The sequence below is a fragment of the Pristiophorus japonicus genome, chromosome 3 (genome assembly GCF_044704955.1).
Source record: "Pristiophorus japonicus isolate sPriJap1 chromosome 3, sPriJap1.hap1, whole genome shotgun sequence".
Taxonomy (NCBI): Eukaryota; Metazoa; Chordata; class Chondrichthyes; family Pristiophoridae; genus Pristiophorus; species Pristiophorus japonicus.
Window position 1 is genome coordinate 234,151,424 of NC_091979.1, and position 23,131 is coordinate 234,174,554.

At 52.9% G+C, this 23,131-nt stretch overlaps 1 protein-coding gene across 1 annotated transcript in view; it reads left to right on the plus strand.

Moving 5' to 3' along the window:
* The window catches only part of LOC139255456 (A-type potassium channel modulatory protein KCNIP2), a 137,410-nt gene extending 123,266 nt beyond the window's left edge, over positions 1-14,144 (plus strand). Inside the window, exon 9 of the mRNA XM_070873936.1 lies at positions 14,097-14,144. Coding sequence (XP_070730037.1) covers positions 14,097-14,144 — 48 coding nt within the window. The remainder of the gene's footprint in view (positions 1-14,096) is intronic.
* Positions 14,145-23,131: the final 8,987 nt, after the last annotated feature.

A 23,131-nucleotide genomic window follows, 5' to 3' on the forward strand; every position in this document is an offset into this window, starting at 1 on the left:
TCACTGTCTGTTTGCTCTCTGTCCATCTGCTCTCTGTCCGTCTGCTCTCTGTCCGTCTGCTCACTGTCCGTCTGCTCTCTGTCTGTCTGCTCCCTGTCCGTCTGTTCCCTGTCCGTCTGCTCTCTCTCCGTCTGCTCTCTCTCCGTCTGCTCTCTCTCCGTCTGCTCTCTCTCCATCTGCTCTCTCTCCGTCTGCGCTCTGTGCATCTGCTCTCTGTCCGTCTGCTCTCTGTCTGTCTGCTCTCTGTCCGTCTGATCTCTGCCTGTCTGCTCTCTGTCCGTCTGTCTCACTTTCCACCTGTCTCACTATCCGTCTGTCTCACTGTCTGTCTGTCTCACCGTCGGTCTGCTCACTGTCCATCTGTTTGCTCAATATCTGTCTGTCTGCTCACTGTCTGCTCACTGTCTGTCTGTCTGCTCACTGTCTATCTGACTCACTGTCTGCTCACTGTTTGCTCACCGTCTGTCTGTCAGTGTGCTCACTGTCTGTCTGTGTGCTCATTGTCTGTCTGTGTGCTCACTGTCTGTCTGTCTGACTGTCTGTCTCTGTCTGTCTCACTGTCTGCTCTCTGTCTGTCTGCTCACTCTCTGTGTGCTCTATGTCTGTCTGCTCACCGTCTGTCTGTCTGCTCACTGTCTGGCTGTCTGCTCACTGTCTGGCTGTCTGCTCACTGTCTTGCTGTGTGCTCATTCTGTCTGCTCACTGTCTGTCTGTCTGCTCACTGTCTGCTCACCGTCTGTCTGTCTGCTCACCGTCTGTCTGCTCACCGTCTGGCTGTCTGCTCACTGTCTGGCTGTCTGCTCACCGTCTGTCTGTCTGCTTACCGTCTGTCTGCTCACCGTCTGTCTGTCTACTCACTGTCTGTCTGCTCACCGTCTGTCTGTCTGCTCACTGCTCACCGTCTGTCTGTCTGTGTGCTCACTGTCTGTCTGCTCACCGCCGGTCTGCTCACCGTCGGTCTGTCTGCTCAATATCTGTCTGTCTGCTCACCGTCTGTCTGCTCACTGTCTGCTCACTGTCTGTCTGCTCACTGTTTGTTCACCGTCTGACTGTCTGTGTGCTCACTGTCTGTCTGTGTGCTCACTGTCTGTCTGTGTGCTCACTGTCTGTCTGCTCACTGTCTGGCTGTCTGCTCGCTGTCTGGCTGTCTGATCACTGTCTGTCTGATTCACTGGCTGTCTGACTCACCGTCTGTCTGCTCACTGTTTGCTCACTGTCTGTCTGTGTGCTCACTGTCTGTCTGTGTGCTCACTGTCTGTCTGCCTGCTCTCTTTCTGCTCACTGTCTGGCTGTCTGCTCATTGTCTGGCTGTCTGCTCACTGTCTGGCTGTCTGCTCACTGTCTGTCTGTGTGCTCACTCTCTGCTCACTGTCTGTCTGCTCACTGTTTGGTTGCTCACTGTCTGTCTGTCTCACTGTCTGCCTGACTCACTGTCTGTCTCACTGTCTGCCTGACTCACTGTCCGTCTGTCTGCTCACTGTCAGTCTGCTCACTCTCAGTCTGCTCACTGTCTGTCTGCTCACCGTCTGTCTGTCTGTGTGCTCACTCCATCTGTCTCACTGTCTGCCTGTCTCACCGTCGGTCTGCTCACTGTCGGTCTGTTTGCTCAATATCTGTCTGTCTGCTCACTGTTTGCTCACTGTCTGTCTGTCAGTGTGCTCACTGTCTGTCTGTGTGCTCACTGTCTGTCTGTGTGCTCACTCTATCTGCTCACTGTCTGTCTGCTCACTGTCAGTCTGCTCACTGTCAGTCTGCCTGTGTGCTCACTCTGTCTGCTCACTGTCTGTGTGCTCACTGTCCGTCTGCTCTCTGTCCGTCTGTTCTCTGTCCGCCTGTATCACTGTCCGTCTGTTCACTGTCTGGCTGGCTGTCTGATCGCTGTCTGGCTGTCTGCATGCTGTCAGTTCACTGGCTGTCAGTCTGCTACTGTCAGTCTGCTCACTGTCTGCTCACTGTCTGTCTGTCTGTGTGCTCACTGTGTCTGCTCACTGTCTGTCTGTGTGCTCACTGTCTGTGTGCTCACTGTCTGTCTGCCTGCTCTCTGTCTGTCTGCTCTCTGTCTGCCTGCTCTCTGTCAGCCTGCTCTCTGTCTGCCTGCTCTCTGTCTGCCTGCTCTGTGGCTGTCTGCTCTCTGTCTGCCTGCTCTGTGTCTGTCTGCTCTCTGTCTGTCTGCTCTCTGTCTGTCTGCTCACTGTCGGTCGGTCAGCTCACTGTCTATCTGCCCACCGTCTGCTCAGCGTCTGTCTGTGTGCTCACTCTGTCTGCTCACTGTCTGTCTGTCTGCTCTCTGTCTGCCTGCTCTGTGTCTGTCTGTTCACTGTCAGTCTGCTCACTGTCTGTCTGCTCACCGTCTGTCTGTCTGTGTGCTCACTCTGTCTGCTTACTGTCTGTCTGCTCACTGTCTGTGTGCTCACTGTATGCCTGCATGCTCACTCTGTCTGCTCACTGTCTGTTTGCTCTCTGTCCATCTGCTCTCTGTCCGTCTGCTCTCTGTCCGTCTGCTCACTGTCCGTCTGCTCTCTGTCTGTCTGCTCCCTGTCCGTCTGCTCCCTGTCCGTCTGCTCTCTCTCCGTCTGCTCTCTCTCCGTCTGCTCTCTCTCCGTCTGCTCTCTCCATCTGCTCTCTCTCCGTCTGCGCTCTGTGCGTCTGCTCTCTGTCCGTCTGCTCTCTGTCCGTCTGATCTCTGTCCGTCTGATCTCTGCCTGTCTGCTCTCTGTCCGTCTGTCTCACTTTCCACCTGTCTCACTGTCCGTCTGTCTCACTGTCTGTCTATCTCACCGTCGGTCTGCTCACTGTCCATCTGTTTGCTCAATATCTGTCTGTCTGCTCACTGTCTGCTCACGGTCTGTCTGTCTGCTCACTGTCTATCTGACTCACTGTCTGCTCACTGTTTGCTCACCGTCTGTCTGTCAGTGTTCTCACTGTCTGTCTGTGTGCTCATTGTCTGTCTGTGTGCTCACTGTCTGTCTGTCTGACTGTCTGTCTCTGTCTGTCTCACTGTCTGCTCACTGTCTGTCTGTCTGCTCACTGTCTGTCTGTCTGCTCACTCTCTGTGTGCTCTATGTCTGTCTGCTCACCGTCTGTCTGTCTGCTCACTGTCTGGCTGTCTGCTCACTGTCTGGCTGTCTGCTCACTGTCTGTCTGTGTGCTCATTCTGTCTGCTCACTGTCTGTCTGTCTGCTCACTGTCTGCTCACCGTCTGTCTGCTCACCGTCTGTCTGTCTGCTCACCGTCTGTCTGCTCACCGTCTGGCTGTCTGCTCACTGTCTGGCTGTCTGCTCACTGTCTGTCTGTGTGCTCATTCTGTCTGCTCACTGTCTGTCTGTCTGCTCACTGTCTGCTCACCGTCTGTCTGCTCACCGTCTGTCTGTCTGCTCACCGTCTGTCTGCTCACCGTCTGGCTGTCTGCTCACTGTCTGGCTGTCTGCTCACCGTCTGTCTGTCTGCTTACCGTCTGTCTGCTCACCGTCTGTCTGTCTACTCACTGTCTGTCTGCTCACCGTCTGTCTGTCTGCTCACTGATCACCGTCTGTCTGTCTGTGTGCTCACTGTCTGTCTGCTCACCGTCTGTCTGCTCACTGTCTGCTCACTGTTTGTCTGACTCACTGTTTGTCTGCTCACTGTTTGTTCACCGTCTGACTGTCTGTGTGCTCACTCTGTGTGCTCACTGTCTGTCTGTGTGCTCACTGTCTGTCTGCTCACTGTCTGGCTGTCTGCTCGCTGTCTGGCTGTCTGATCACTGTCTGTCTGATTCACTGTCTGTCTGACTCACCGTCTGTCTGCTCACTGTTTGCTCACTGTCTGTCTGTGTGCTCACTGTCTGTCTGTGTGCTCACTGTCTGTCTGCCTGCTCTCTTTCTGCTCACTGTCTGGCTGTCTGCTCATTGTCTGGCTGTCTGCTCACTGTCTGGCTGTGTGCTCACTGTCTGGCTGTCTGCTCACTGTCTGTCTGCTCACTCTCTGCTCACTGTTTGGTTGCTCACTGTCTGTCTGTCTCACTGTCTGCCTGACTCACTGTCTGTCTCACTGTCTGCTCACTGTCAGTCTGCTCACTCTCAGTCTGCTCACTGTCTGTCTGCTCACCGTCTGTCTGTCTGTGTGCTCACTCTATCTGCTCACTGTCTGTCTGCTCACTGTCAGTCTGCTCACTGTCAGTCTGCCTGTGTGCTCACTCTGTCTGCTCACTGTCTGTGTGCTCACTGTCCGTCTGCTCTCTGTCCGTCTGTTCTCTGTCCGCCTGTATCACTGTCCGTCTGTCTCACTGTCCATCTGTCTCACTGTCTGCCTGTCTCACCGTCGGTCTGCTCACTGTCGGTCTGTTTGCTCAATATCTGTCTGTCTGCTCACTGTTTGCTCACTGTCTGTCTGTCAGTGTGCTCACTGTCTGTCTGTGTGCTCACTGTCTGTCTGTGTGCTCCCTGTCTGTCTCACTGTCTGCTCACTGTCTGTCTGCTCACTGTCTGTCTGTTCACTGTCTGGCTGGCTGTCTGATCGCTGTCTGGCTGTCTGCATGCTGTCAGCTCACTGGCTGTCAGTCTGCTACTGTCAGTCTGCTCACTGTCTGCTCACTGTCTGTCTGTCTGTGTGCTCACTCTGTCTGCTCACTGTCTGTCTGTGTGCTCACTGTCTGTGTGCTCACTGTCTGTCTGCCTGCTCTCTGTCTGTCTGCTCTCTGTCTGCCTGCTCTCTGTCAGCCTGCTCTCTGTCTGCCTGCTCTGTGGCTGTCTGCTCTCTGTCTGCCTGCTCTGTGTCTGTCTGCTCTGTGTCTGTCTGCTCTCTGTCTGTCTGCTCTCTGTCTGTCTGCTCACTGTCAGTCGGTCAGCTCACTGTCTATCTGCCCACCGTCTGCTCACCGTCTGTCTGTGTGCTCACTCTGTCTGCTCACTGTCTGTCTGTCTGCTCACTGTCTGTCTGCTCACTGTCTGTTGTGTGCTCACTGTCTGTCTGCTCACTGTCTGGCTGTCTGCTCACTGTCTGGCTGTCTGCTCACTGTCTGGCTGTCTGTGTGCTCACTGTTTGTCTGTGTGCTCACTGTCTGTCTGTGTGCTCACTGTCTGTCTGTGTGCTACCTGTCTGTGTGCTCACTGTCTGTCTGCCTCACTGTCTGTCTGTCTCACTGTCTGTCTGCTCACTGTCTGGCTGGCTGTCTGATCGCTGTCTGGCTGTCTGCTCACTGGCTGTCAGTCTGCTCACTGTCTAATTGCTCACTGTCTGTCTCAATGTCCGTCTGTCTGCTCACTGTCAGTCTGCTCACTGTCTGCTCACCGTCTGTCTGTCTGTGTGCTCACTGTGTCTGCTCACTGTATGTCTGTGTGCTCACTGTCTGTGTGCTCACTGTCTGTCTGCCTGCTCTCTGTCTGTCTGCTCTCTGTCTGCCTGCCCTCTATCTGCCTGCTCTCTGTCTGCCTGCTTTGTGGCTATCTGCCTGCTCTGTGTCTGTCTGCTCTCTGTCTGTCTGCTCTCTGTCTGTCTGCTCACTGTCTGTCTGCTCACTGTCTGTCGGTCAGCTCATGTCTATCTGCCCACTGTCTGCTCACCGTCTGTCTGTGTGCTCACTCTGTCTGCTCGCTGTCTATCTGTCTGCTCACTGTCTGTCTGTCTACTTATTGTCTGTTTGTGTGCTCACTGTCTGTCTGCTCACTGTCTGGCTGTCTGCTAATTATCTGTCTGCTCACTGTCTGTCTGCTCACCATCTGTCTGTCTGCTCACCATCTGTCTGTCTGCTCAATATCTGTCTGTCTGCTCACTGTCTGCTCACTGTCTGGCTGTCTGCTCACTGTCTGGCTGCTTGCTCATTATCTGTCTGCTCACCGTCTGTCTGCTCACTGTCTGTCTGTTTGCTCACTCTGTCAGCTCACCGCTCACTGTCTGTTTGCTCAACGTCTGTCTGTCTGCTCACCATCTGTCTGTCTGCTCACTGTCTGTCTGTGTGCTCACCGTTGGTCTGTCTGCTCACCGTCGGTCTGCTCACTGTCTGTCTGTCTGCTCAATATCTGTCTGTCTGCTCACTGTCTGCTTATCGTCTGTCTGTCTGCTCACTTTCTGTCTGTCTGCTCACCGCCTGTCTGCTCACTGACTGGCTGTCTGCTCATTATCTGTCTGCTCACTGTCTGTCTGCTCACTGTCTGCTCACTCTGTCTGCCTGTCTGCTCACCGTCTGTCTGTGTGCTCACTCTGTCTGCTCACTGCTCACCGTCTGTCTGTCTGCTCACCATCTGTCTGTTTGGTCACTGTCTGCTCACCGTTTCTCTGTCTGTGTGCTCACTGTCTGCTCACTGTCGGTCTGCTCACCGTCGGTCTGCTCACTGTTGGTCTGCTCACTGTCTGTCGGTCTGCTCACCGTCGGTCTGCTCACCGTCAGTCTGCTCACTATCGGTCTGCTCACCGTCAGTCTGCTCACCGTTGGTCTGCTCACTGTCTGTCGGTCTGCTCACCGTCGGTCTGCTCACTGTCGGTCTGTCTGCTCAATATCTGTCTGTCTGCTCACTGTCTGCTCACTGTCTGTCTGACTCACTGTCTGCTCACTGTTTGCTCACCGTCTGTCTGTCTGTGTGCTCACTGTATGTCTGTGTGCTCACTGACTGTCTGTCTCACTGTCTGTCTGCTCCCTGTCCGTCTGCTCTCTGTCCGTCTGCTCTCTGTCCGTCTGATTCACTGTCTCTCTGTCTCACTATCTGTGTGCTCACTGTCTGTCTGTCTGACTGTCTGTCTGTCTCACTGTCTGTCTGCTCACTGTCTGTCTGTCTGTTCACTGTCTGTCTGAGTGCTCACCGGTTGTCTGCTCACCGGCTGCCTGCTCACCGGCTGTCTGCTCACTATCCGTCTGTCTGTCTGCTCACTGTCCCTCTGTCTGCCTCACTGTCTGTCTGCCTCACCGTCTGTCTGCTCACTGTCTGTCTGCTCACCGTCTGTCTGTCTGCTCACTGCTCACCGTCTGCCTGTCTGTGTGCTCACTGTCTGTCTGCTCACCGTCGGTCTGTCTGCTCAATATCTGTCTGTCTGCTCACCGTCTGTCTGCTCACTGTCTGACTCACTGTCTGTCTGTTCACTGTTTGCTCACTGTCTGACTGTCTGTGTGCTCACTCTGTGTGCTCAATGTCTGTCTGTCTCTCTGCCTGTCTGCTCACTGTCTGCTCAGTGTCTGTCTGCTCACTGTCTGTCTGTGTGCTCACTGTCTGTCTGTGTGCTCTCTTTCTGCTCATTGTCTGGCTGTCTGCTCACTGTCTGGCTGTCTGCTCATTGTCTGGCTGTCTGCTCACTGTCTATCTGTCTGCTTACTGTCTGTCTTTTTGCTCACTGTCTGTCTGTCTCACTGTCTGTCTATCTCACTGTCTGCCTGACTCACTGTCTGTCTCACTGTCTGCCTGACTCACTGTCTGTCTGTCTGCTCACTCTCAGTCTGTTCACTGTCAATCTGCTCACTGTCTGTCTGCTCACCGTCTGTCTGTTTGTGTGCTCACTCTGTCTGCTCACTGTCTGCCTGCCTGTGTGCTCACTCTGTCAGCTCACTGTGTGCTCACTGTCCGTCTGCTCTCAGTCTGTCTGCTCTCTGTCCGTCTGCTCTCTCTCCGTCTGCGTTCTGTCTGTCTGCGCTCTGTCCATCTGCTCTCTGTCCGTCTGCTCTCTGTTCGTCTGCTCTCTGTTCGTCTGCTCTCTGTCCGTCTGTTCCTTGTCCGTCTGTTCCTTGTCCGTCTGCTCTCTGTCCGTCTGCTCTCTGCCTGTCTGCTCTCTGTCCGTCTGTCTCACTGTCCACCTGTCTCACTGTCCGTCTGTCTCTCTGCCTGTCTGCTCACTGTCTGCTCAGTGTCTGTCTGCTCACTGTCTGTCTGTGTGCTCACTGTCTGTCTGTGTGCTCTCTTTCTGCTCATTGTCTGGCTGTCTGCTCACTGTCTATCTGTCTGCTTACTGTCTGTCTTTTTGCTCACTGTCTGCTGTCTCACTGTCTGTCTATCTCACTGTCTGCCTGACTCACTGTCTGTCTGTCTGCTCACTCTCAGTCTGTTCACTGTCAATCTGCTCACTGTCTGTCTGCTCACCGTCTGTCTGTTTGTGTGCTCACTCTGTCTGCTCACTGTCTGCCTGCCTGTGTGCTCACTCTGTCAGCTCACTGTCTGTGTGCTCTCTCTCCGTCTGCGCTCTGTCTGTCTGCGCTCTGTCCATCTGCTCTCTGTCCGTCTGCTCTCTGTTCGCCTGCTCTCTGTTCGTCTGCTCTCTGTCCGTCTGTTCCTTGTCCGTCTGTTCCTTGTCTGTCTGCTCTCTGTCCATCTGCTCTCTGTCCGTCTGCTCTCTGCCTGTCTGCTCTCTGTCCGTCTGTCTCACTGTCCACCTGTCTCACTGTCCGTCTGTCTCACTGTCTGTCTGTCTCACCATTGGTCTGCTCACTGTCGGGTTTGTTTGCTCAATATCTGTCTGTCTGCTCACTGTCTGTCTGTCTGACTCACTGTCTGCTCACTGTTTGCACACCGTCTGTCTGTCAGTGTGCTCACTGTCTGTCTGTGTGCTCACTGTCTGTGTACTCACTGTCTGTCTGTCTCACTGTCTGTCTCACTGTCTGCCTGTCTGCTCACTGTCTGTCTGTGTGCTCACTGTCTGTATGCTCTATGTCTGTCTGCTTACCATCTGTCTGTCTGCTCACTGTCTGGCTGTCTGCTCACTGTCTGGCTGTCTGTTTACTGTCTGGCTGTCTGATCACCGTCTGCTGTCTGCTCACTGTCTGTCTGATTCACTGTCTGTCTGACTCACTGTCTGTCTGCTCACTGTCTGTCTGTGTGCTCACTGTCTGTCTGTGTGCTCACTGTCTGTCTGCCTGCTCTCTTTCTGCTCACCGTCTGTCTGTCTGCTCACTGCTCACCGTCTGTCTGTCTGTGTGCTCACTGTCTGTCTGCTCACCGTCTGTCTGCTCACCGTCGGTCTGTCTGCTCACCGTCTGTCTGCTCACTGTCTCCTCACTGTCTGTCTGTCTCACTGTCTGCCTGACTCACTGTCTGTCTCACTGTCTGCCTGACTCACTGTCCATCTGTCTGCTCACTGTCAGTCTGCTCACTGTCAGTCTGCTCACTGTCTGTCTGCTCACCGTCTGTCTGTCTGTGTGCTCACTCTGTCTACTCACTGTCTGTCTGCTCACTGTCCGTCTGTTCTCTGTCCTTCTGTCTCACTGTCCTTCTGTCTCACTGTCCATCTGTCTCACTGTCTGTCTGTCTCACCATCGGTCTGCTCACTGTTGGTCTGTTTGCTCAATATCTGTCTGTCTGCTCACTGTTTGCTCACCGTCTGCCTGTCTGTGTGCTCACTGTTTGTCTGTCTGCTCACTGTCTGTCTGTGTGCTCACTGTCTGTCTGTGTGCTACCTGTCTGTGTGCTCACTGTCTGTCTGTCTCACTGTCTGTCTGTCTCACTGTCTGTCTCACTGTCTGTCTGCTCACTATCTGGCTGGCTGTCTGATCGCTGTCTGGCTGTCTGCTCGCTGTCTGCTCACTGGCTGTCAGTCTGCTCACTGTCTAATTGCTCACTGTCTGTCTCAATGTCCGTCTGTCTGCTCACTGTCAGTCTGCTCACTGTCTGCTCACCGTCTGTCTGTCTGTGTGCTCACTGTGTCTGCTCACTGTATGTCTGTGTGCTCACTGTCTGTCTGCCTGCTCTCTGTCTGTCTGCTCTCTGTCTGCCTGCCCTCTGTCTGCCTGCTCTCTGTCTGCCTGCTCTGTGGCTATCTGCCTGCTCTGTGTCTGTCTGCTCTCTGTCTGTCTGCTCTCTGTCTGTCTGCTCACTGTCTGTTGGTCAGCTCATGTCTATCTGCCCACTGTCTGCTCACCGTCTATCTGTGTGCTCACTCTGTCTGCTCACTGTCTATCTGTCTGCTCACTGTCTGTCTGTCTGCTCATTGTCTGTTTGTGTGCTCACTGTCTGTCTGCTCACTGTCTGGCTGTCTGCTCACTGTCTGGCTGTCTGCTCACCGTCTGTCTGCTCACCATCTCTCTGTCTGCTCACCATCTGTCTGTCTGCTCACTGTCTGGCTGTCTGCTAATTACTTGTCTGCTCACCATCTGTCTGCTCACCATCTGTCTGTCTGCTCACCATCTGTCTGTCTGCTCACCATCTGTCTGTCTGCTCAATATCTGTCTGCTCACTGTCTGGCTGTCTGCTAATTACTTGTCTGCTCACCATCTGCTCACCATCTGTCTGTCTGCTCACCATCTGTCTGTCTGCTCAATATCTGTCTGTCTGCTCACTATCTGTCTGCTCACTGTTTGCTCACCGTCTGTCAGTCTGTCTGCTCACTGTCTGTCTGTCTGCTCACTGTCTGGCTGTCTGCTCACTGTCTGGCTGCCTGCTCATTATCTGTCTGCTCACCGTCTGTCTGCTCACTGTCTGTCTCTTTGCTCACTCTATCAGCTCACTGTTCACTGTCTGTTTGCTCACCGTCTGTCTGTCTGCTCACCATCTGTCTGTCTGCTCACTGTCTGTCTGTGTGCTCACCGTTCGTCTGTCTGCTCACCTTCTGTCTGTGTGCTCACCGTCGGTCTTCTCACTGTCTGTCTGCTCAATATCTGTCTGTCTGCTCACTGTGTGCTTATCGTCTGTCTGTCTGCTCACTGCCTGCCTGCTCACTGTCTGTCTATCCGCTGTCTGTATATCCGCTCACTGTCTGTCTGTCTCCTCACTGTCTGTCTGTCTCCTCATTGTCTGTCTGTCTGCTCTCTGTCTGTCTGTCTGCTCTTTGTCTTCCTGCTCACCGTCTGTCTGCTCACCATCTGTCTGTCTGCTCACCGTCTGTCTGTCTGCTCACCATCTGTCTGCTCACCATCTGTCTGCTTACCGTCTGTCTGTGTGCTCACTGTTGTCTGCTCACTGTCTGTCTGTCTGCTCACTGTCTGTCTCGCTGTCTGATCACTGTCTGTCTGGCTGTCTGCTCACTGTCCGTCTGTCTGCTCACTATCTATCTGCTCACTGTCTGTCTGTCTGCTCACTGTCTGTCTGTCTGCTCACTGTCTGTCTCTCACTGTCTGTCTGCTTACTGTCTGTCTGTCGCTCTGCTCACTGTTTGTCTGCTTACCGTATGTCTGTCTGCTCACTGTCCGTCCACTCACCATTCGTCCGCTCACCGTCTGTCTGTCTGCTCACTGTCTGTCTGCTCACCGTCTGTCTGTCTGCTCACCGTCTGTCTGCTCACTGCCTGTCCGTCTGCTCACCGTCTGTCTGCTCACCGTCTGTCTGCTCACTGTCCGTCCGCTCACCGTTCGTCCGCTCACCGTCTGTCTGTCTGGTCACTGTCTGTCTGCTCACCGTCTGTCTGTCTGCCTGCTCACCATCTGTCTGTCTGCTCAATATCTGTCTGTCTGCTCTCTGCTTATCGTCTGTCTGTCTGCTCAATATCTGTCTGTCTGCTCTCTGTCTGCTTATCGTCTGTCTGTCTGCTCACTGCCTGTCTATCCGCTCACTGTCTGTCTATCCGCTCACTGTCTGTCTATCCGCCCACTGTCTGTCTGTCTCCTCACTGTCTGTCTGTCTGCTCACCATCTGTCTGCTCACCATCTGTCTGCTTACCGTCTGTCTGTGTGCTCACTGTTGTCTGCTCACTGTCTGTCTGTCTGCTCACTGTCTGTCTCGCTGTCTGATCACTGTCTGTCTGGCTGTCTGCTCACTGTCCGTCTGTCTGCTCACTATCTATCTGCTCACTGTCTGTCTGTCTGCTCACTGTCTGTCTGTCTGCTCACTGTCTGTCTCTCACTGTCTGTCTGCTTACTGTCTGTCTGTCGCTCTGCTCACTGTTTGTCTGCTTACCGTATGTCTGTCTGCTCACTGTCCGTCCACTCACCATTCGTCCGCTCACCGTCTGTCTGTCTGCTCACTGTCTGTCTGCTCACCGTCTGTCTGTCTGCTCACCGTCTGTCTGCTCACTGCCTGTCCGTCTGCTCACCGTCTGTCTGCTCACCGTCTGTCTGCTCACTGTCCGTCCGCTCACCGTTCGTCCGCTCACCGTCTGTCTGTCTGGTCACTGTCTGTCTGCTCACCGTCTGTCTGTCTGCCTGCTCACCATCTGTCTGTCTGCTCAATATCTGTCTGTCTGCTCTCTGCTTATCGTCTGTCTGTCTGCTCAATATCTGTCTGTCTGCTCTCTGTCTGCTTATCGTCTGTCTGTCTGCTCACTGCCTGTCTATCCGCTCACTGTCTGTCTATCCGCTCACTGTCTGTCTATCCGCCCACTGTCTGTCTGTCTCCTCACTGTCTGTCTGTCTCCTCATTGTCTGTCTGTCTGCTCACTGTCTGTCTGTCTGTCTGCTCTCTGTCTTCCTGCTCACCGTCTGTCTGCTCACCGTCTGTCTGTCTGCTCACCGTCTGTCTGTCTGCTCACTGTTGTCTGCTCACTGTCTGCTCACTGTCCGTCTGCTCACTGTCTGTCTGCTCACTGTCTGTCTGTCTGCTCACCGTCTGTCCCATTGTCTGCTCACTGTCTGTCTGTCTGTCTGCTCTCTGTCTTCCTGCTCACCATCTGTCTGCTCACCGTCTGTCTGTCTGCTCACCATCTGTCTGCTCACCGTTTGTCTGTGTGCTCTCTGTTGTCTGCTCACTGTCTGCTCACTGTCTGTCTGCTCACTGTCTGTCTGTCTGCTCACCATCTGTTTCGTTGTCTGCTCACTGTCTGTCTGTCTGTGTGCTCACTGTTGTCTGCTCACTGTCTGTCTGTCTGTGTGCTCACTGTTGTCTGCTCTCCATCTGTCTCCTCACTATCTGTCTGTCTGCTCGTTGTCTGTCTGCTCAATATCTGTCTGTCTGCTCACCGTCTGTCTGTCTGCTCACCGTCTGTCTGCTTACCGTCTGTCTGCTCACTGTCTGTCTGTCTGCTCACCGTCTGTCTGCTCTCCGTCTGTCTCCTCACTATCTGTCTGTCTGCTCATTGTCTGCTCAATATCTGTCTGTCTGCTCACTGTCTGTCTGTCTGCTCACCGTCTGTCTGTCCGTTCTCTTCCCCACGCCCCCCCACCGCCCCACAGCCCCTTATTGCTGGAGGTCAGTAACTGTTATATAGAAAACGCAGCAAGATCCCACAACATCAATGAGATAAATGTCCAGATAATCTGTTTTAGTGATTGTTGATTGTGGGATAAATATTGGCCTGGGTCACTGGGGCGAACTCCCCTGCTCTTCTTCAAAATAGTACCAGCTGAGCTATTATATAGAATGGGCCTATACTCTCTGGAGTTTAGCAGAATGAGGTGTGATCTCATTGAAACATACAAGATTCTGAGGGCGATTGACAGAGTAGATGCTGAGAGGTTGTTTCCCCCTGGCTGGAGAGTCCAGAACCAGGGGTCACAGTCTCAGGATAAGGGGTCGGCCATTTAGGACTGAGATGACAAGGAATTCCTTCACTCAGAGGGTGGTGAACCTCTGGAATTCTCTGCCCCAGAGGGCTGTGGATGCTGAGTCTCTGAATATATTCAAGGCTGAGGTCGATGGACTTTTGGACTCTAGGGGAATCAAGGGATATGGAGATCGGGCAGGAAAGTGGAGTTGAGGTCGATGATCAGCCATGATCTTATTGAATGGCGGAGCAGGCTCGAGGGGCCGTATGGCCGACTCCTGCTCCTATTTCTTATGTTCTTATGAGAGAACAGACAGAGCCTCAGTGTAACGTCTCATCTGAAAGAAGGCATCTCCGACAGTCTGGCACTCCCTCAGCACTGCCCTTCCGACAGTGCAGTGCTCCTTCAGTACTGCCCCTCCGACAGTGCAGCGCTCCCTCAGTACTGCCTCTCCGACAGTGCGGCACTCCCTCAGTACTACCCCTCCGATAGTGCGGCACTCCCTCAGTACTGCCCCTCCGACAGTGCGGCATTCCCTCAGTACTGCCCCTCCGACAGTGCGGCACTCCCTCAGTACTGCCCCTCCGACAGTGCGGCGCTCCCTCAGTACTGCCCCTCCGACAGTGCGGCGCTCCCTCAGTACTGCCCCTCCGACAGTGCGGCACTCCCTCAGTACTGCCCCTCCGACAGTGCGGCGCTCCCTCAGTACTGCCCTGGGAGTGTCAGATAAGGTGCTTTTCTCTCGGTATGTGTTCACCAGTAATTATGTTTCCTCCTGTTTTTTTTTACCGCCTAGGATGAAAATATCATGAAGTCAATGCAGCTTTTCGAGAACGTCATCTAGAGGTCAGAGGTGGAGCTGAGGTCAACGGCAGGTTGACCTCTAACTCCTGGCCCGCCTTCCTTGGCCGTCGCCTCGATCGTTGGGCCTTTCCTCGGGTCTCGGACTCGTCCAATGGGGAGCTTCCCCTGCTCCGAGCATAATTAATTTGGTGGTGGGGAAGGGGGATTAGAATGTTCATCTTTCCGAAAACAGAGAGAGAGAGAGAGAGTGGGCAATGGAAGGACTTTGCGACACAAGTTTTGTACTTTTCTCAAACCCCTCGAGCCGCTCGAGAACGTAAAGGATGCGACATCGAGAATCTTCATGGAATGGCGGCTGTGAGGGTGACGTGTCCCGTTACACACGCACGAGTGCAGGAGACACACTGCTCATCACAGCATGTTACTGTATCACACTATAAGCATCTTTATACAACAATACCGGATATAATGGTAATGGTACCAAAAAAAGAGTACAAGCACCCTCTATGTTCCATCTGTCATGTTACCTGCTTCGAGAAGCCGGGCCCACTAAACTAAATCTCAGCTTTGCCAAAATGTCTTCACTGCCCCTTCCTGCTCCGTGAGCCGAGTTCACATGTCACCAGCCCAGTGGAATGAAAATCTCATGAGACAGTGTAGAGGGAGCTTTACTCTGTATCTAACCCGTGCTGTACCTGCCCTGGGAGTGTTTGATGGGACAGTGTAGAGGGAGCTTTACTCTGTATCTAACCTGTGCTGTACCTGCCCTGGGAGTGTTTGATGGGACAGTGTAGAGGGAGCTTTACTCTGTATCTAACCCATGCTGTACCTGCCCTGGGAGTGTTTGATTGGACAGTGTAGAGGGAGTTTTACTCTGTATCTAACCCGTGCTGTACCTGCCCTGGGAGTGTTTGATGGGACAGTGTAGAGGGAGCTTTACTCTGTATCTAACCCGTGCTGTACCTGCCCTGGGGATCGAGGGTGGGGGGGAGAATTTGAATGCACAAAAGGGGGAATCAAGTTATGGAACACATTCTTACTGTAAAGGCGAAGGTTTCAGAGGCCACATTGCCTCAGATTTTTAAACTCTATTTTCCACTCATTCTGCCAGTTTCGAAGATTGAGCTCCGGTTGATGTATTATTTTGGGGCCCCAAATGTTAACCTAAGTTGCGACAGGCGAGTCGATATTTTGAACGTGCGAGGCCTCCCGAATTGTTGACTTGGCATGTTTACAAACGTTAACCCTTTGATTGCTTTCACTGTCCACATTCAGTCGGCAGGGCAGACAAGGCCCAGGCTTCAGTTGAGGCCTACTAACCCACGATGTCATGCAGCCTTCTCTCAGGCCCCCACGGCTAAATCAACGCAGAAAACCAAACTGCGGCAGGATTTAGATTTGGCCTTGGCACTAAATGTCAGGGCGAATGAAAAACATTCCCGATCCATCTTTCTGGCGCATGACAGTTACAGAGGGCGTCAATTGGAACACCATGGCGGCAAATTTGAGCGACGTTTGCGTGAGTCGAATCTCAACAACACAGGAGCAGGAGGGACTCCCGATATGTAAGAACCTGGCTGTGAATGAAATATGTCTACCACACGCTCCACGTCTTAAACGCGAGTTCTTAGTTTAAGCTTCAGTTACGTGTTGAGGTTAGAGAACCAAAGACGACGCGAGGAAAAACTTTTTTACGCAGCGAGTGGTTAGGATCTGGAATGCGCTGCCTGAAAGGGTGGCGGAGGCAGACTCAATCGTGGCTTTCAAAGGGAAATTGGATAAATACTTGAAGTAAAAAAATTTGCAGGGCTACGGGAAAAGGACAGGGGAGTGGGACGAGCTGAGGTGCTCCTGCAGAGAGCTGGCACGGGCATGATGGGCCAAATGACTTCCTTCTGTGCTGTAACCGTTCCATGATTCTGTGAACTGGAATTGTTCTCCTTAGAGCAGAGAAGGTTAAGCGAGATTTGAGGGTTCAAAATGATGAAGGGTTTTGATAGAGTAAATAAGGAGAAACTGTTTCCAGAGGTAGGAGAGTCGGTAACCAAAGGGCACAGATTTAAGGTAATTGGCAACATAACCAGAGGGGGAGATGAGGAGGGACATTATTCGGCAGCGAGTTGTTGTGATCTGGAACGCGCTGCCTGAAAGGGCGGTGGGAAAAGATCCAATAGTAACTTTCATATTGGATAAATACTTGAAGGGGAAAAATGTGTAGGGCTGTGGGGAAAGAGCAGGGGGGAGTGGGACTAATTGGATCGCTCTTTCAAAGAGCCGGCACAGATACGATGGGCCGAATGGCCTCCTTCTGTGCTGTAAGATTCTATGATTCTATGGTAGGCAAGTACCCTGGGTGGCATGGTGCGGTGGTGAATTTCAGCGCCGGGTCCCCACATTGGACAGTAAGCAGCCATTGCCCCAGTCTCAGCGAGCTGGGTGACGGAACCCAGCACAAAGACCCACTCGGACAGGACAGCTCCCCATCCTGCCCAACAACCACCTGAGTCTGGGGGGAGGCGGCGCTCCGTGTCCCCAACAGCATCTAAGGAGAAGTCGGAACAATGCCCCATCTTGTGGGGATATGCACATATTGCAATAAATTCATACAAATCTGTATTTTCACACGGCCTTTCAGTCGGAGCAGTGGGGCGGGGGATGGGCAATGCCAGGCTGCCTCGGCACTGGGTCCTTGCCCGCTGCGATCTGCGGCCAAATCAGGTAAGAGTCTCCGTGGTCTGATGCAAGGGTCTCATATAGAGGACTGGGGGATCCTGGTGATCACGGACTAGCCCCATTCGGCACTAAGTTGTCAGTCAGGATAGTTGTGCAAAATGGAATAAATAAAAATGGCAAATCATGTTTGATGGGACAATGTAGATGGAGCTTTACTCTATATCTGACCTGGGCAGGACTACAGGAGATTTTCATTTTCCGCCACCTTGTATTAAGCACAAAATTGAGCAAAACATGGATGATAAAACAAGAAAAGTTTGCTTCCTCTGGTGACCACTTGGAGTTTGCGTGGGGGAGGAGGGAGTGGCTTGCACTGTCCAACTCCTCACTGGAAAAGCCTGAAGCACCCACACCTTTCACAGCTGGAGTGTCCGCTGTGTAAATATCCCAGGGACTGCCCCAGCCATCCGAGGAATTCGGCCAGATTTTCCCACGAATATTAAAGATAAAAGCGGGAAGCAAACCTGGAATGCCGCGGCGCATGGATCGGAGCATTGGATGAGATGATTCCAATCGTGGATCGTCATTCCAGGGGGCCAGCTAGTGTACACGTGGTCCCTTTAAGACTATTGGCAGTGCGTTGACTCCGCAAGGTATCCCTACCATTTTGTTTTGTTTTTTCCGGCAGGACCATGCGAATACTCATTCCGTCCTTCCCAAGGGGGGGGGGAGGTGGATGGGCATTAACATCCCACCCCGCCCTTTTCTAAAATTCCCGCAAAAATCTCTCACGATCTGGCCTGCTGCGTTCAGCCGAGAGGTCACGTACCAACTCACGCGTTTTGCAAGCGCAATTCGCCCCTCCCTCGGCCCGGGAATAAAATAATCCTCGCGCTCTCACGCGCATGATTGCATGGAAAGATCCACGCAAAAGCACCTGCTGCTGTACCCTTCGATTCCTGGCCGCGGGCCCCGCCCCGCCCTGCCCACTTCTCACGAGACCCATGCACGCCTCGCCCGGTTCTGCCAAGGGTCTCCGTAACACCTCATCCTGGCTGTTTCCCCCGCACTCTCCTCCCCGTGCCATCAGACACACAAGCGAACCGTATAGGAGTGTTCGTACCGGCATGTACTGTTCTGATCATTGATCGAGGCCGCTCTGTGTAACTTCATTGTACAAGCATCTCCGACGCCGCTCTATACTAAATGCTTGGTTGTCCAAATATGTATATTTTGTAAGATAATTAAATAAAAATAACAATTGCTATGCAAAAAAAAAGGGTTTCCTGTTTGCTTTCGAACCAGCTCAGAACCTACAATGAGGATAGATTGAGTAGACAAGGCCTATATTCTCCAGCGTTTAGAAGAATGAGAGGTGATCTCATTTAAAAATGCAACATTCTTACAGGGCTTGACAGGGTAGATGCAGTGAGGATGTTTCATCTGGCTGGGGAGCCTAGAACCAGGGGTCACAGTCTCAGAATAAGGGGTTGGCCATTTAGGACAGAGCTGAGGAGAAATTTCTTCACTCAAAGGGTGGTGAATCTTTGGAATTCTCTATCCCAGAGGGCTGTGGAGGCTCAGTTGTTGAGTATATTCATGACAGAGATCAATGGGGACAGTGCAGGAAAGTGGAGTTGAGGTAGAAGATCAGCCATGATCTTACTGAATGGCACAGTAGGCTCGAGGGGCTGAATGACCGACTCCTACTCCTAATTCTTATGTTCTCTTATGTTATGAATGCAGCTCCAAAACACTTGGGAAGCTCGACACTATCCAGGACACAAAGTCTGCTTGATCAGCCCCCCATTCGCCTCCTTAAACATTCACTCCCTCCACCACCAGTGCACCGTGGCTGCACTGTGTACCATCTACAAGATGTACTGCAGCATCTCGCCAAGGCTTCTTTGGCAGCACCTCCCAAACCCTCTCTACCGCCTAGAAGGACAAGGGCAGCAGGCGCATAGGAACACCACCACCTCCACATTCACCTTCGAGTCACACACACCATCCTGACTTGGAAATATATCGGCCATTCCTTCATCATCGCTGGGTTAGAATCCTGGAACTTCCTATCAGCACTGTGGGAGCACCTTCACTACATGGACTGCAATGGTTCAAGGCAACGGCTCACCACCACCTTCACGAGGGCAATTAGGGATGGGCAATAAATGCTGGCCTTGCCAACGACGCCCACAACCCGAGAATGAATGAACAAAAACGCTGCAATGACAAACCCAGCCAATGGACTGGGAAACTCAGTTCAATGAGTTGAAGCGTAAGCGAGAGTTCAACAAGTTGGAGATGCCACCAGTCATAGAATCATAGAATGGGTACAGCACAGATGGAGGCCATTCGGCCCGTCGAGCCCGTGCTGGCTCTCTGCAAGAGCACTTCAACTAGTCCCACTTCCCCGCCCTTTCCCTGTAGCCCTGCAAATTTTTTTCTCAGGTACTTATCCAACTGCCTTTTGAAAGCCACGATTGAGTCTGCCTCCATCATTCTTTCATGCAGAGCATTACAGATCCTAACCACTCGCTGTGTAAAAAAGGTTTTTTCTTACATCGCCTTCGGTTCTTTTGTCAATCACCTTAAATCTGTCTCCTCTGGTTCTTGACCCTTCTACCAATGGGAACAGTTTCTCTACTCTGTCCAGGCCCCTCATGATTTTGAACACCTCGATCAAATCTCCTCTCAACCTTCTCTGCTCCTAGGAGAACAACCCCAGCTTCTCCAGTCTACCCACATAACTGAAGTCCCTCATCCCTGGAATCATTCCATAAATCGTTTCTGCACCCTCTCTCAGGCCTTCACATCCTTACATCCGTCCTAAAGTGCGGTGCCCAGAATTGGACACAATGCTCCAGTTGAGGCCGAACCAGGTTCATCATAATTTCCACACTTTTGTACTCTATACCTCAATTTATGAAGCCCAGGATCCCGTAAGCTTTTTTAACTGCTTTCTTAACTGGCTCTGCCATCTTCAATGATTTGTGCACATATACCCACCCTTCCCCCCCCCCCCCCAACCCCCACCTGCCCCCCTCCCCTACAGATCTCTCTGTTCATGCACCCCCTTTAGGATTGTACCATTTAGTTTATATTGATTCTCCTCATTTTTCTGCCAAAATCACTTAACACTTTACTGCATTAAATTTCATCTGCCACATGTCCGCTCATTCCACCAGCTTGTCTATGCCCTCTTGAAGTCTATTACTCTCCTTTAACCCTAGTCCTGCTGGGAGTTTTCCCAGCAAAAGATAGATAGAAATAAAAAGAAAGATGAAAAGAAAGATTTGCATTTCTATAGCACCCTTCAACACTTCAGGATGTCCCAAAGCACTTACTTTTTGAAATGTAGCCACGCGGCAGCCCATTTGCCCACAACAAGCTCCAACATACAGCAATGTGATAATGACCAGGTCATCTGTTTTTTTAGTAACTAGGGATAAATATTGGCTCCAGGATACCAGGGAGAACTCCCTTGCTCTTCTTTGAAATAGTGCCGTGGGATCTTTTACGTCCACCTGAGTGAGCAGGTGGGGCCTCGGTTTAACATCTCATCCAAAAGACGGCACCTCCGACAGTGCGGCGCTCCCTCAGTACTGCCCCTGTGACAGTCCAGCACTCCCTCCGTACTGCCCCTCCGACAGTGCAGCGCTCCCTCAGTACTGCCCCTCCGACAGTGCAGCAGTCCCTCAGTACTGCCCCTCCGACAGTGCAGCAGTCCCTCAGTACTGTCCCTCCAACAGTGCGGCACTCCCTCAGTACTGCCCCTCCGACAGTACAGGACTCCCTCAGTACTGCTCCTTCGACAGTGCAGCGCTCCCTCAGTTCTGCCCCTCCGACAGTCCAGCACTCCCTCCGTACTGCCCCTCCGACAGTGCAGCGCTCCTTCAGTACTGCCCCTCCGACAGTGCAGCAGTTCCTCAGTACTGTCCCTCCAACAGTGCGGCACTCCCTCAGTACTGCCCCTCCGACAGTACAGGACTCCCTCAGTACTGCCCCTCCGACAGTGCAGCGCTCCTTCAGTACTGCCCCTCCGACAGTGCAGCAGTTCCTCAGTACTGTCCCTCCAACAGTGCGGCACTCCCTCAGTACTGCCCCTCCGACAGTGCGGCACTCCCTCAGTACTGCCCCTCCGACAGTGCGGCGCTCCCTCAGTACTGCCTCTCCAACAGTGCAACACCCTCTCAGTACTGTCCCTCCGACAGTGCGGCGCTCCCTCGGTACTGCACTGGGAATGCCAGCCTGTATTAGGTGCTCAAGTCCCTGGAGTGGGACTTGAACCCACGACCTTATGACTCAGAGACGAGAGCGTTTCCCAATGAGCCAGAGGAGCAGCGAGCACACTGAGGGTCAAAGGTAGTTCCAGCGGGCAGCAGATGGCGAGCGGGGCGTCGGGAATATTGTGTGAGCGCCCAGTGCTCGCCCAATGCCCCCGGAACGCTGCACCTGACTCTCAGACCGCGCGGTCGATTGGCTGCGGGCCTCAAAGGGTTACTGGTTCCTGTTGTGGAGCTGAGGTTGTGCCGTTGGCAGATTGTGAAACACTCGCTGAAACGTCAGTCCCAGCGGCCTCGCGCCACAAGCAGACATAAACCTGGTCACACAGCGGGGTAAACAATACATCAATAATTACACCGAGACCATGCATCAACCCTGGACCCCTCGATCCAATCCCCACCGGTAACTCATCCCGGGTATGTTATACTGTGTATAAACCCCCGAACCCCCTGATCTGATCCCCGCTGGTAACTCATCCCGGGTATGTTATACTGTGTATAAACCCCCCGAACCCCTCGATCCGATCCCCACCGGTAACTCATCCCGGGTATGTTATACTGTGTATAAACCCCCGAACCCCTCGATCTGATCCCCACCGGTAACTCATCCCGGGTATGTTATACTGTGTATAAGCCCCCCGAACCCCTTGATCTGATCCCCACCGGTAACTCATCCCGGGTATGTTATACTGTGTATAAACCCCCCGAACCCCTCGATCCGATCCCCACCGGTAACTCACTCCCGGGTATTCGTTATTCTATATATAAACCCCCCGAACCCCTCGATCCGATCCTCACCGGTAACTCATCCCGGGGATCCGTTATACTGTGTATAAACCCCCCGAACGCTTCGATCCGATCCCCACCGGTAACTCATCCCGGGGATCCGTTATACTGTGTATAAACCTCCCGAACCCTTCGATCCGATCCCCACCGGTAACTCACTCCCGGGTATCTGTTATACTGTGTATAAACCCCCCGAACCCCTCGATTAGATTCCAGCCTGTAACTCACTCCTGGGTATCTGTTATTCTATATATAAACCCCCCGAACCCCTCGATTAGATTCCAGCCTGTAACTCACTCCCGGGTATCTGTTATTCTATATATAAACCCCCCCCCCCAAAACCCTCGATTAGATCCCAGCCTGTAACTCACTCCTGGGTATCTTTATTCTATATATAAACCTCTTAACCTACATAAATTATCATCCTTGGTGGCCGTGCCTTCAGCTGCCTGGGCCCTAAACTCTGGAATTCACTCCCAAAATCTCTCCGCCTCTCTCTCTCCTCCTTTAAAACCAACCTCTTTGACCAAGCTTTTGCTCACCTGTCCCAATTTCTCCTTCTGTGGCTTGGTGTCAAATTTTGTTTGATAATCCACATTTAAAAAGTACTTGGATGTGCACTTGAAGTGCCGTAACCTACAGGGTTACGGACCACGAGCTGGAAAGTGGGATTAGGCTGGATAACCTCTTGGTCGGCTAGTGCGGACACGAATAGCCTCCATGCTGTAAATTTCTATGATTCTATGATAATCGCTCCTGTGAAGTGCCTTGGGACGTTTCACTATGTTAAAGGTGCTATATAAATGCAACTATTGTTGGGGGGGGAGAAGAGGGAGACTTTTTCTAACCAACAGGGTGGGCAGGGATAAAGGGTCATCGCCAGGCACATGCGTCCAGCCAGTGGATCGCGAGGTGCCCTGTGCCACTGTCCCTTTAAATAAAGGGACCTGCCCCTCTCCAGCACCAGGGAGGGGTAGCCTGGCTTCCTTCCCCGTGTTGTGGAGTGTTTCCTGTGCAGGGGGAGTGGGGTACAGAGGCCGCACCATGCTGCCCGGGTTCTGCACGTTGTGTTTGGGCTGCGCGTTGCTGCCGCTCGCCCGGACCCTGGACTTCTCCCACCACCGCTACCCCGCGCTGGTCAGCGCCCTGCTCGCCGTGCAGCGCGACTGCCCGTTCATCAGCCGCCTGTACAGCATCGGCCGCAGCTCGCAGGGTCGGCACCTGTATGTGCTAGAGCTGAGCGACAACCCCGGCATCCATGAGCAGAGTGAGTACCCGGGGG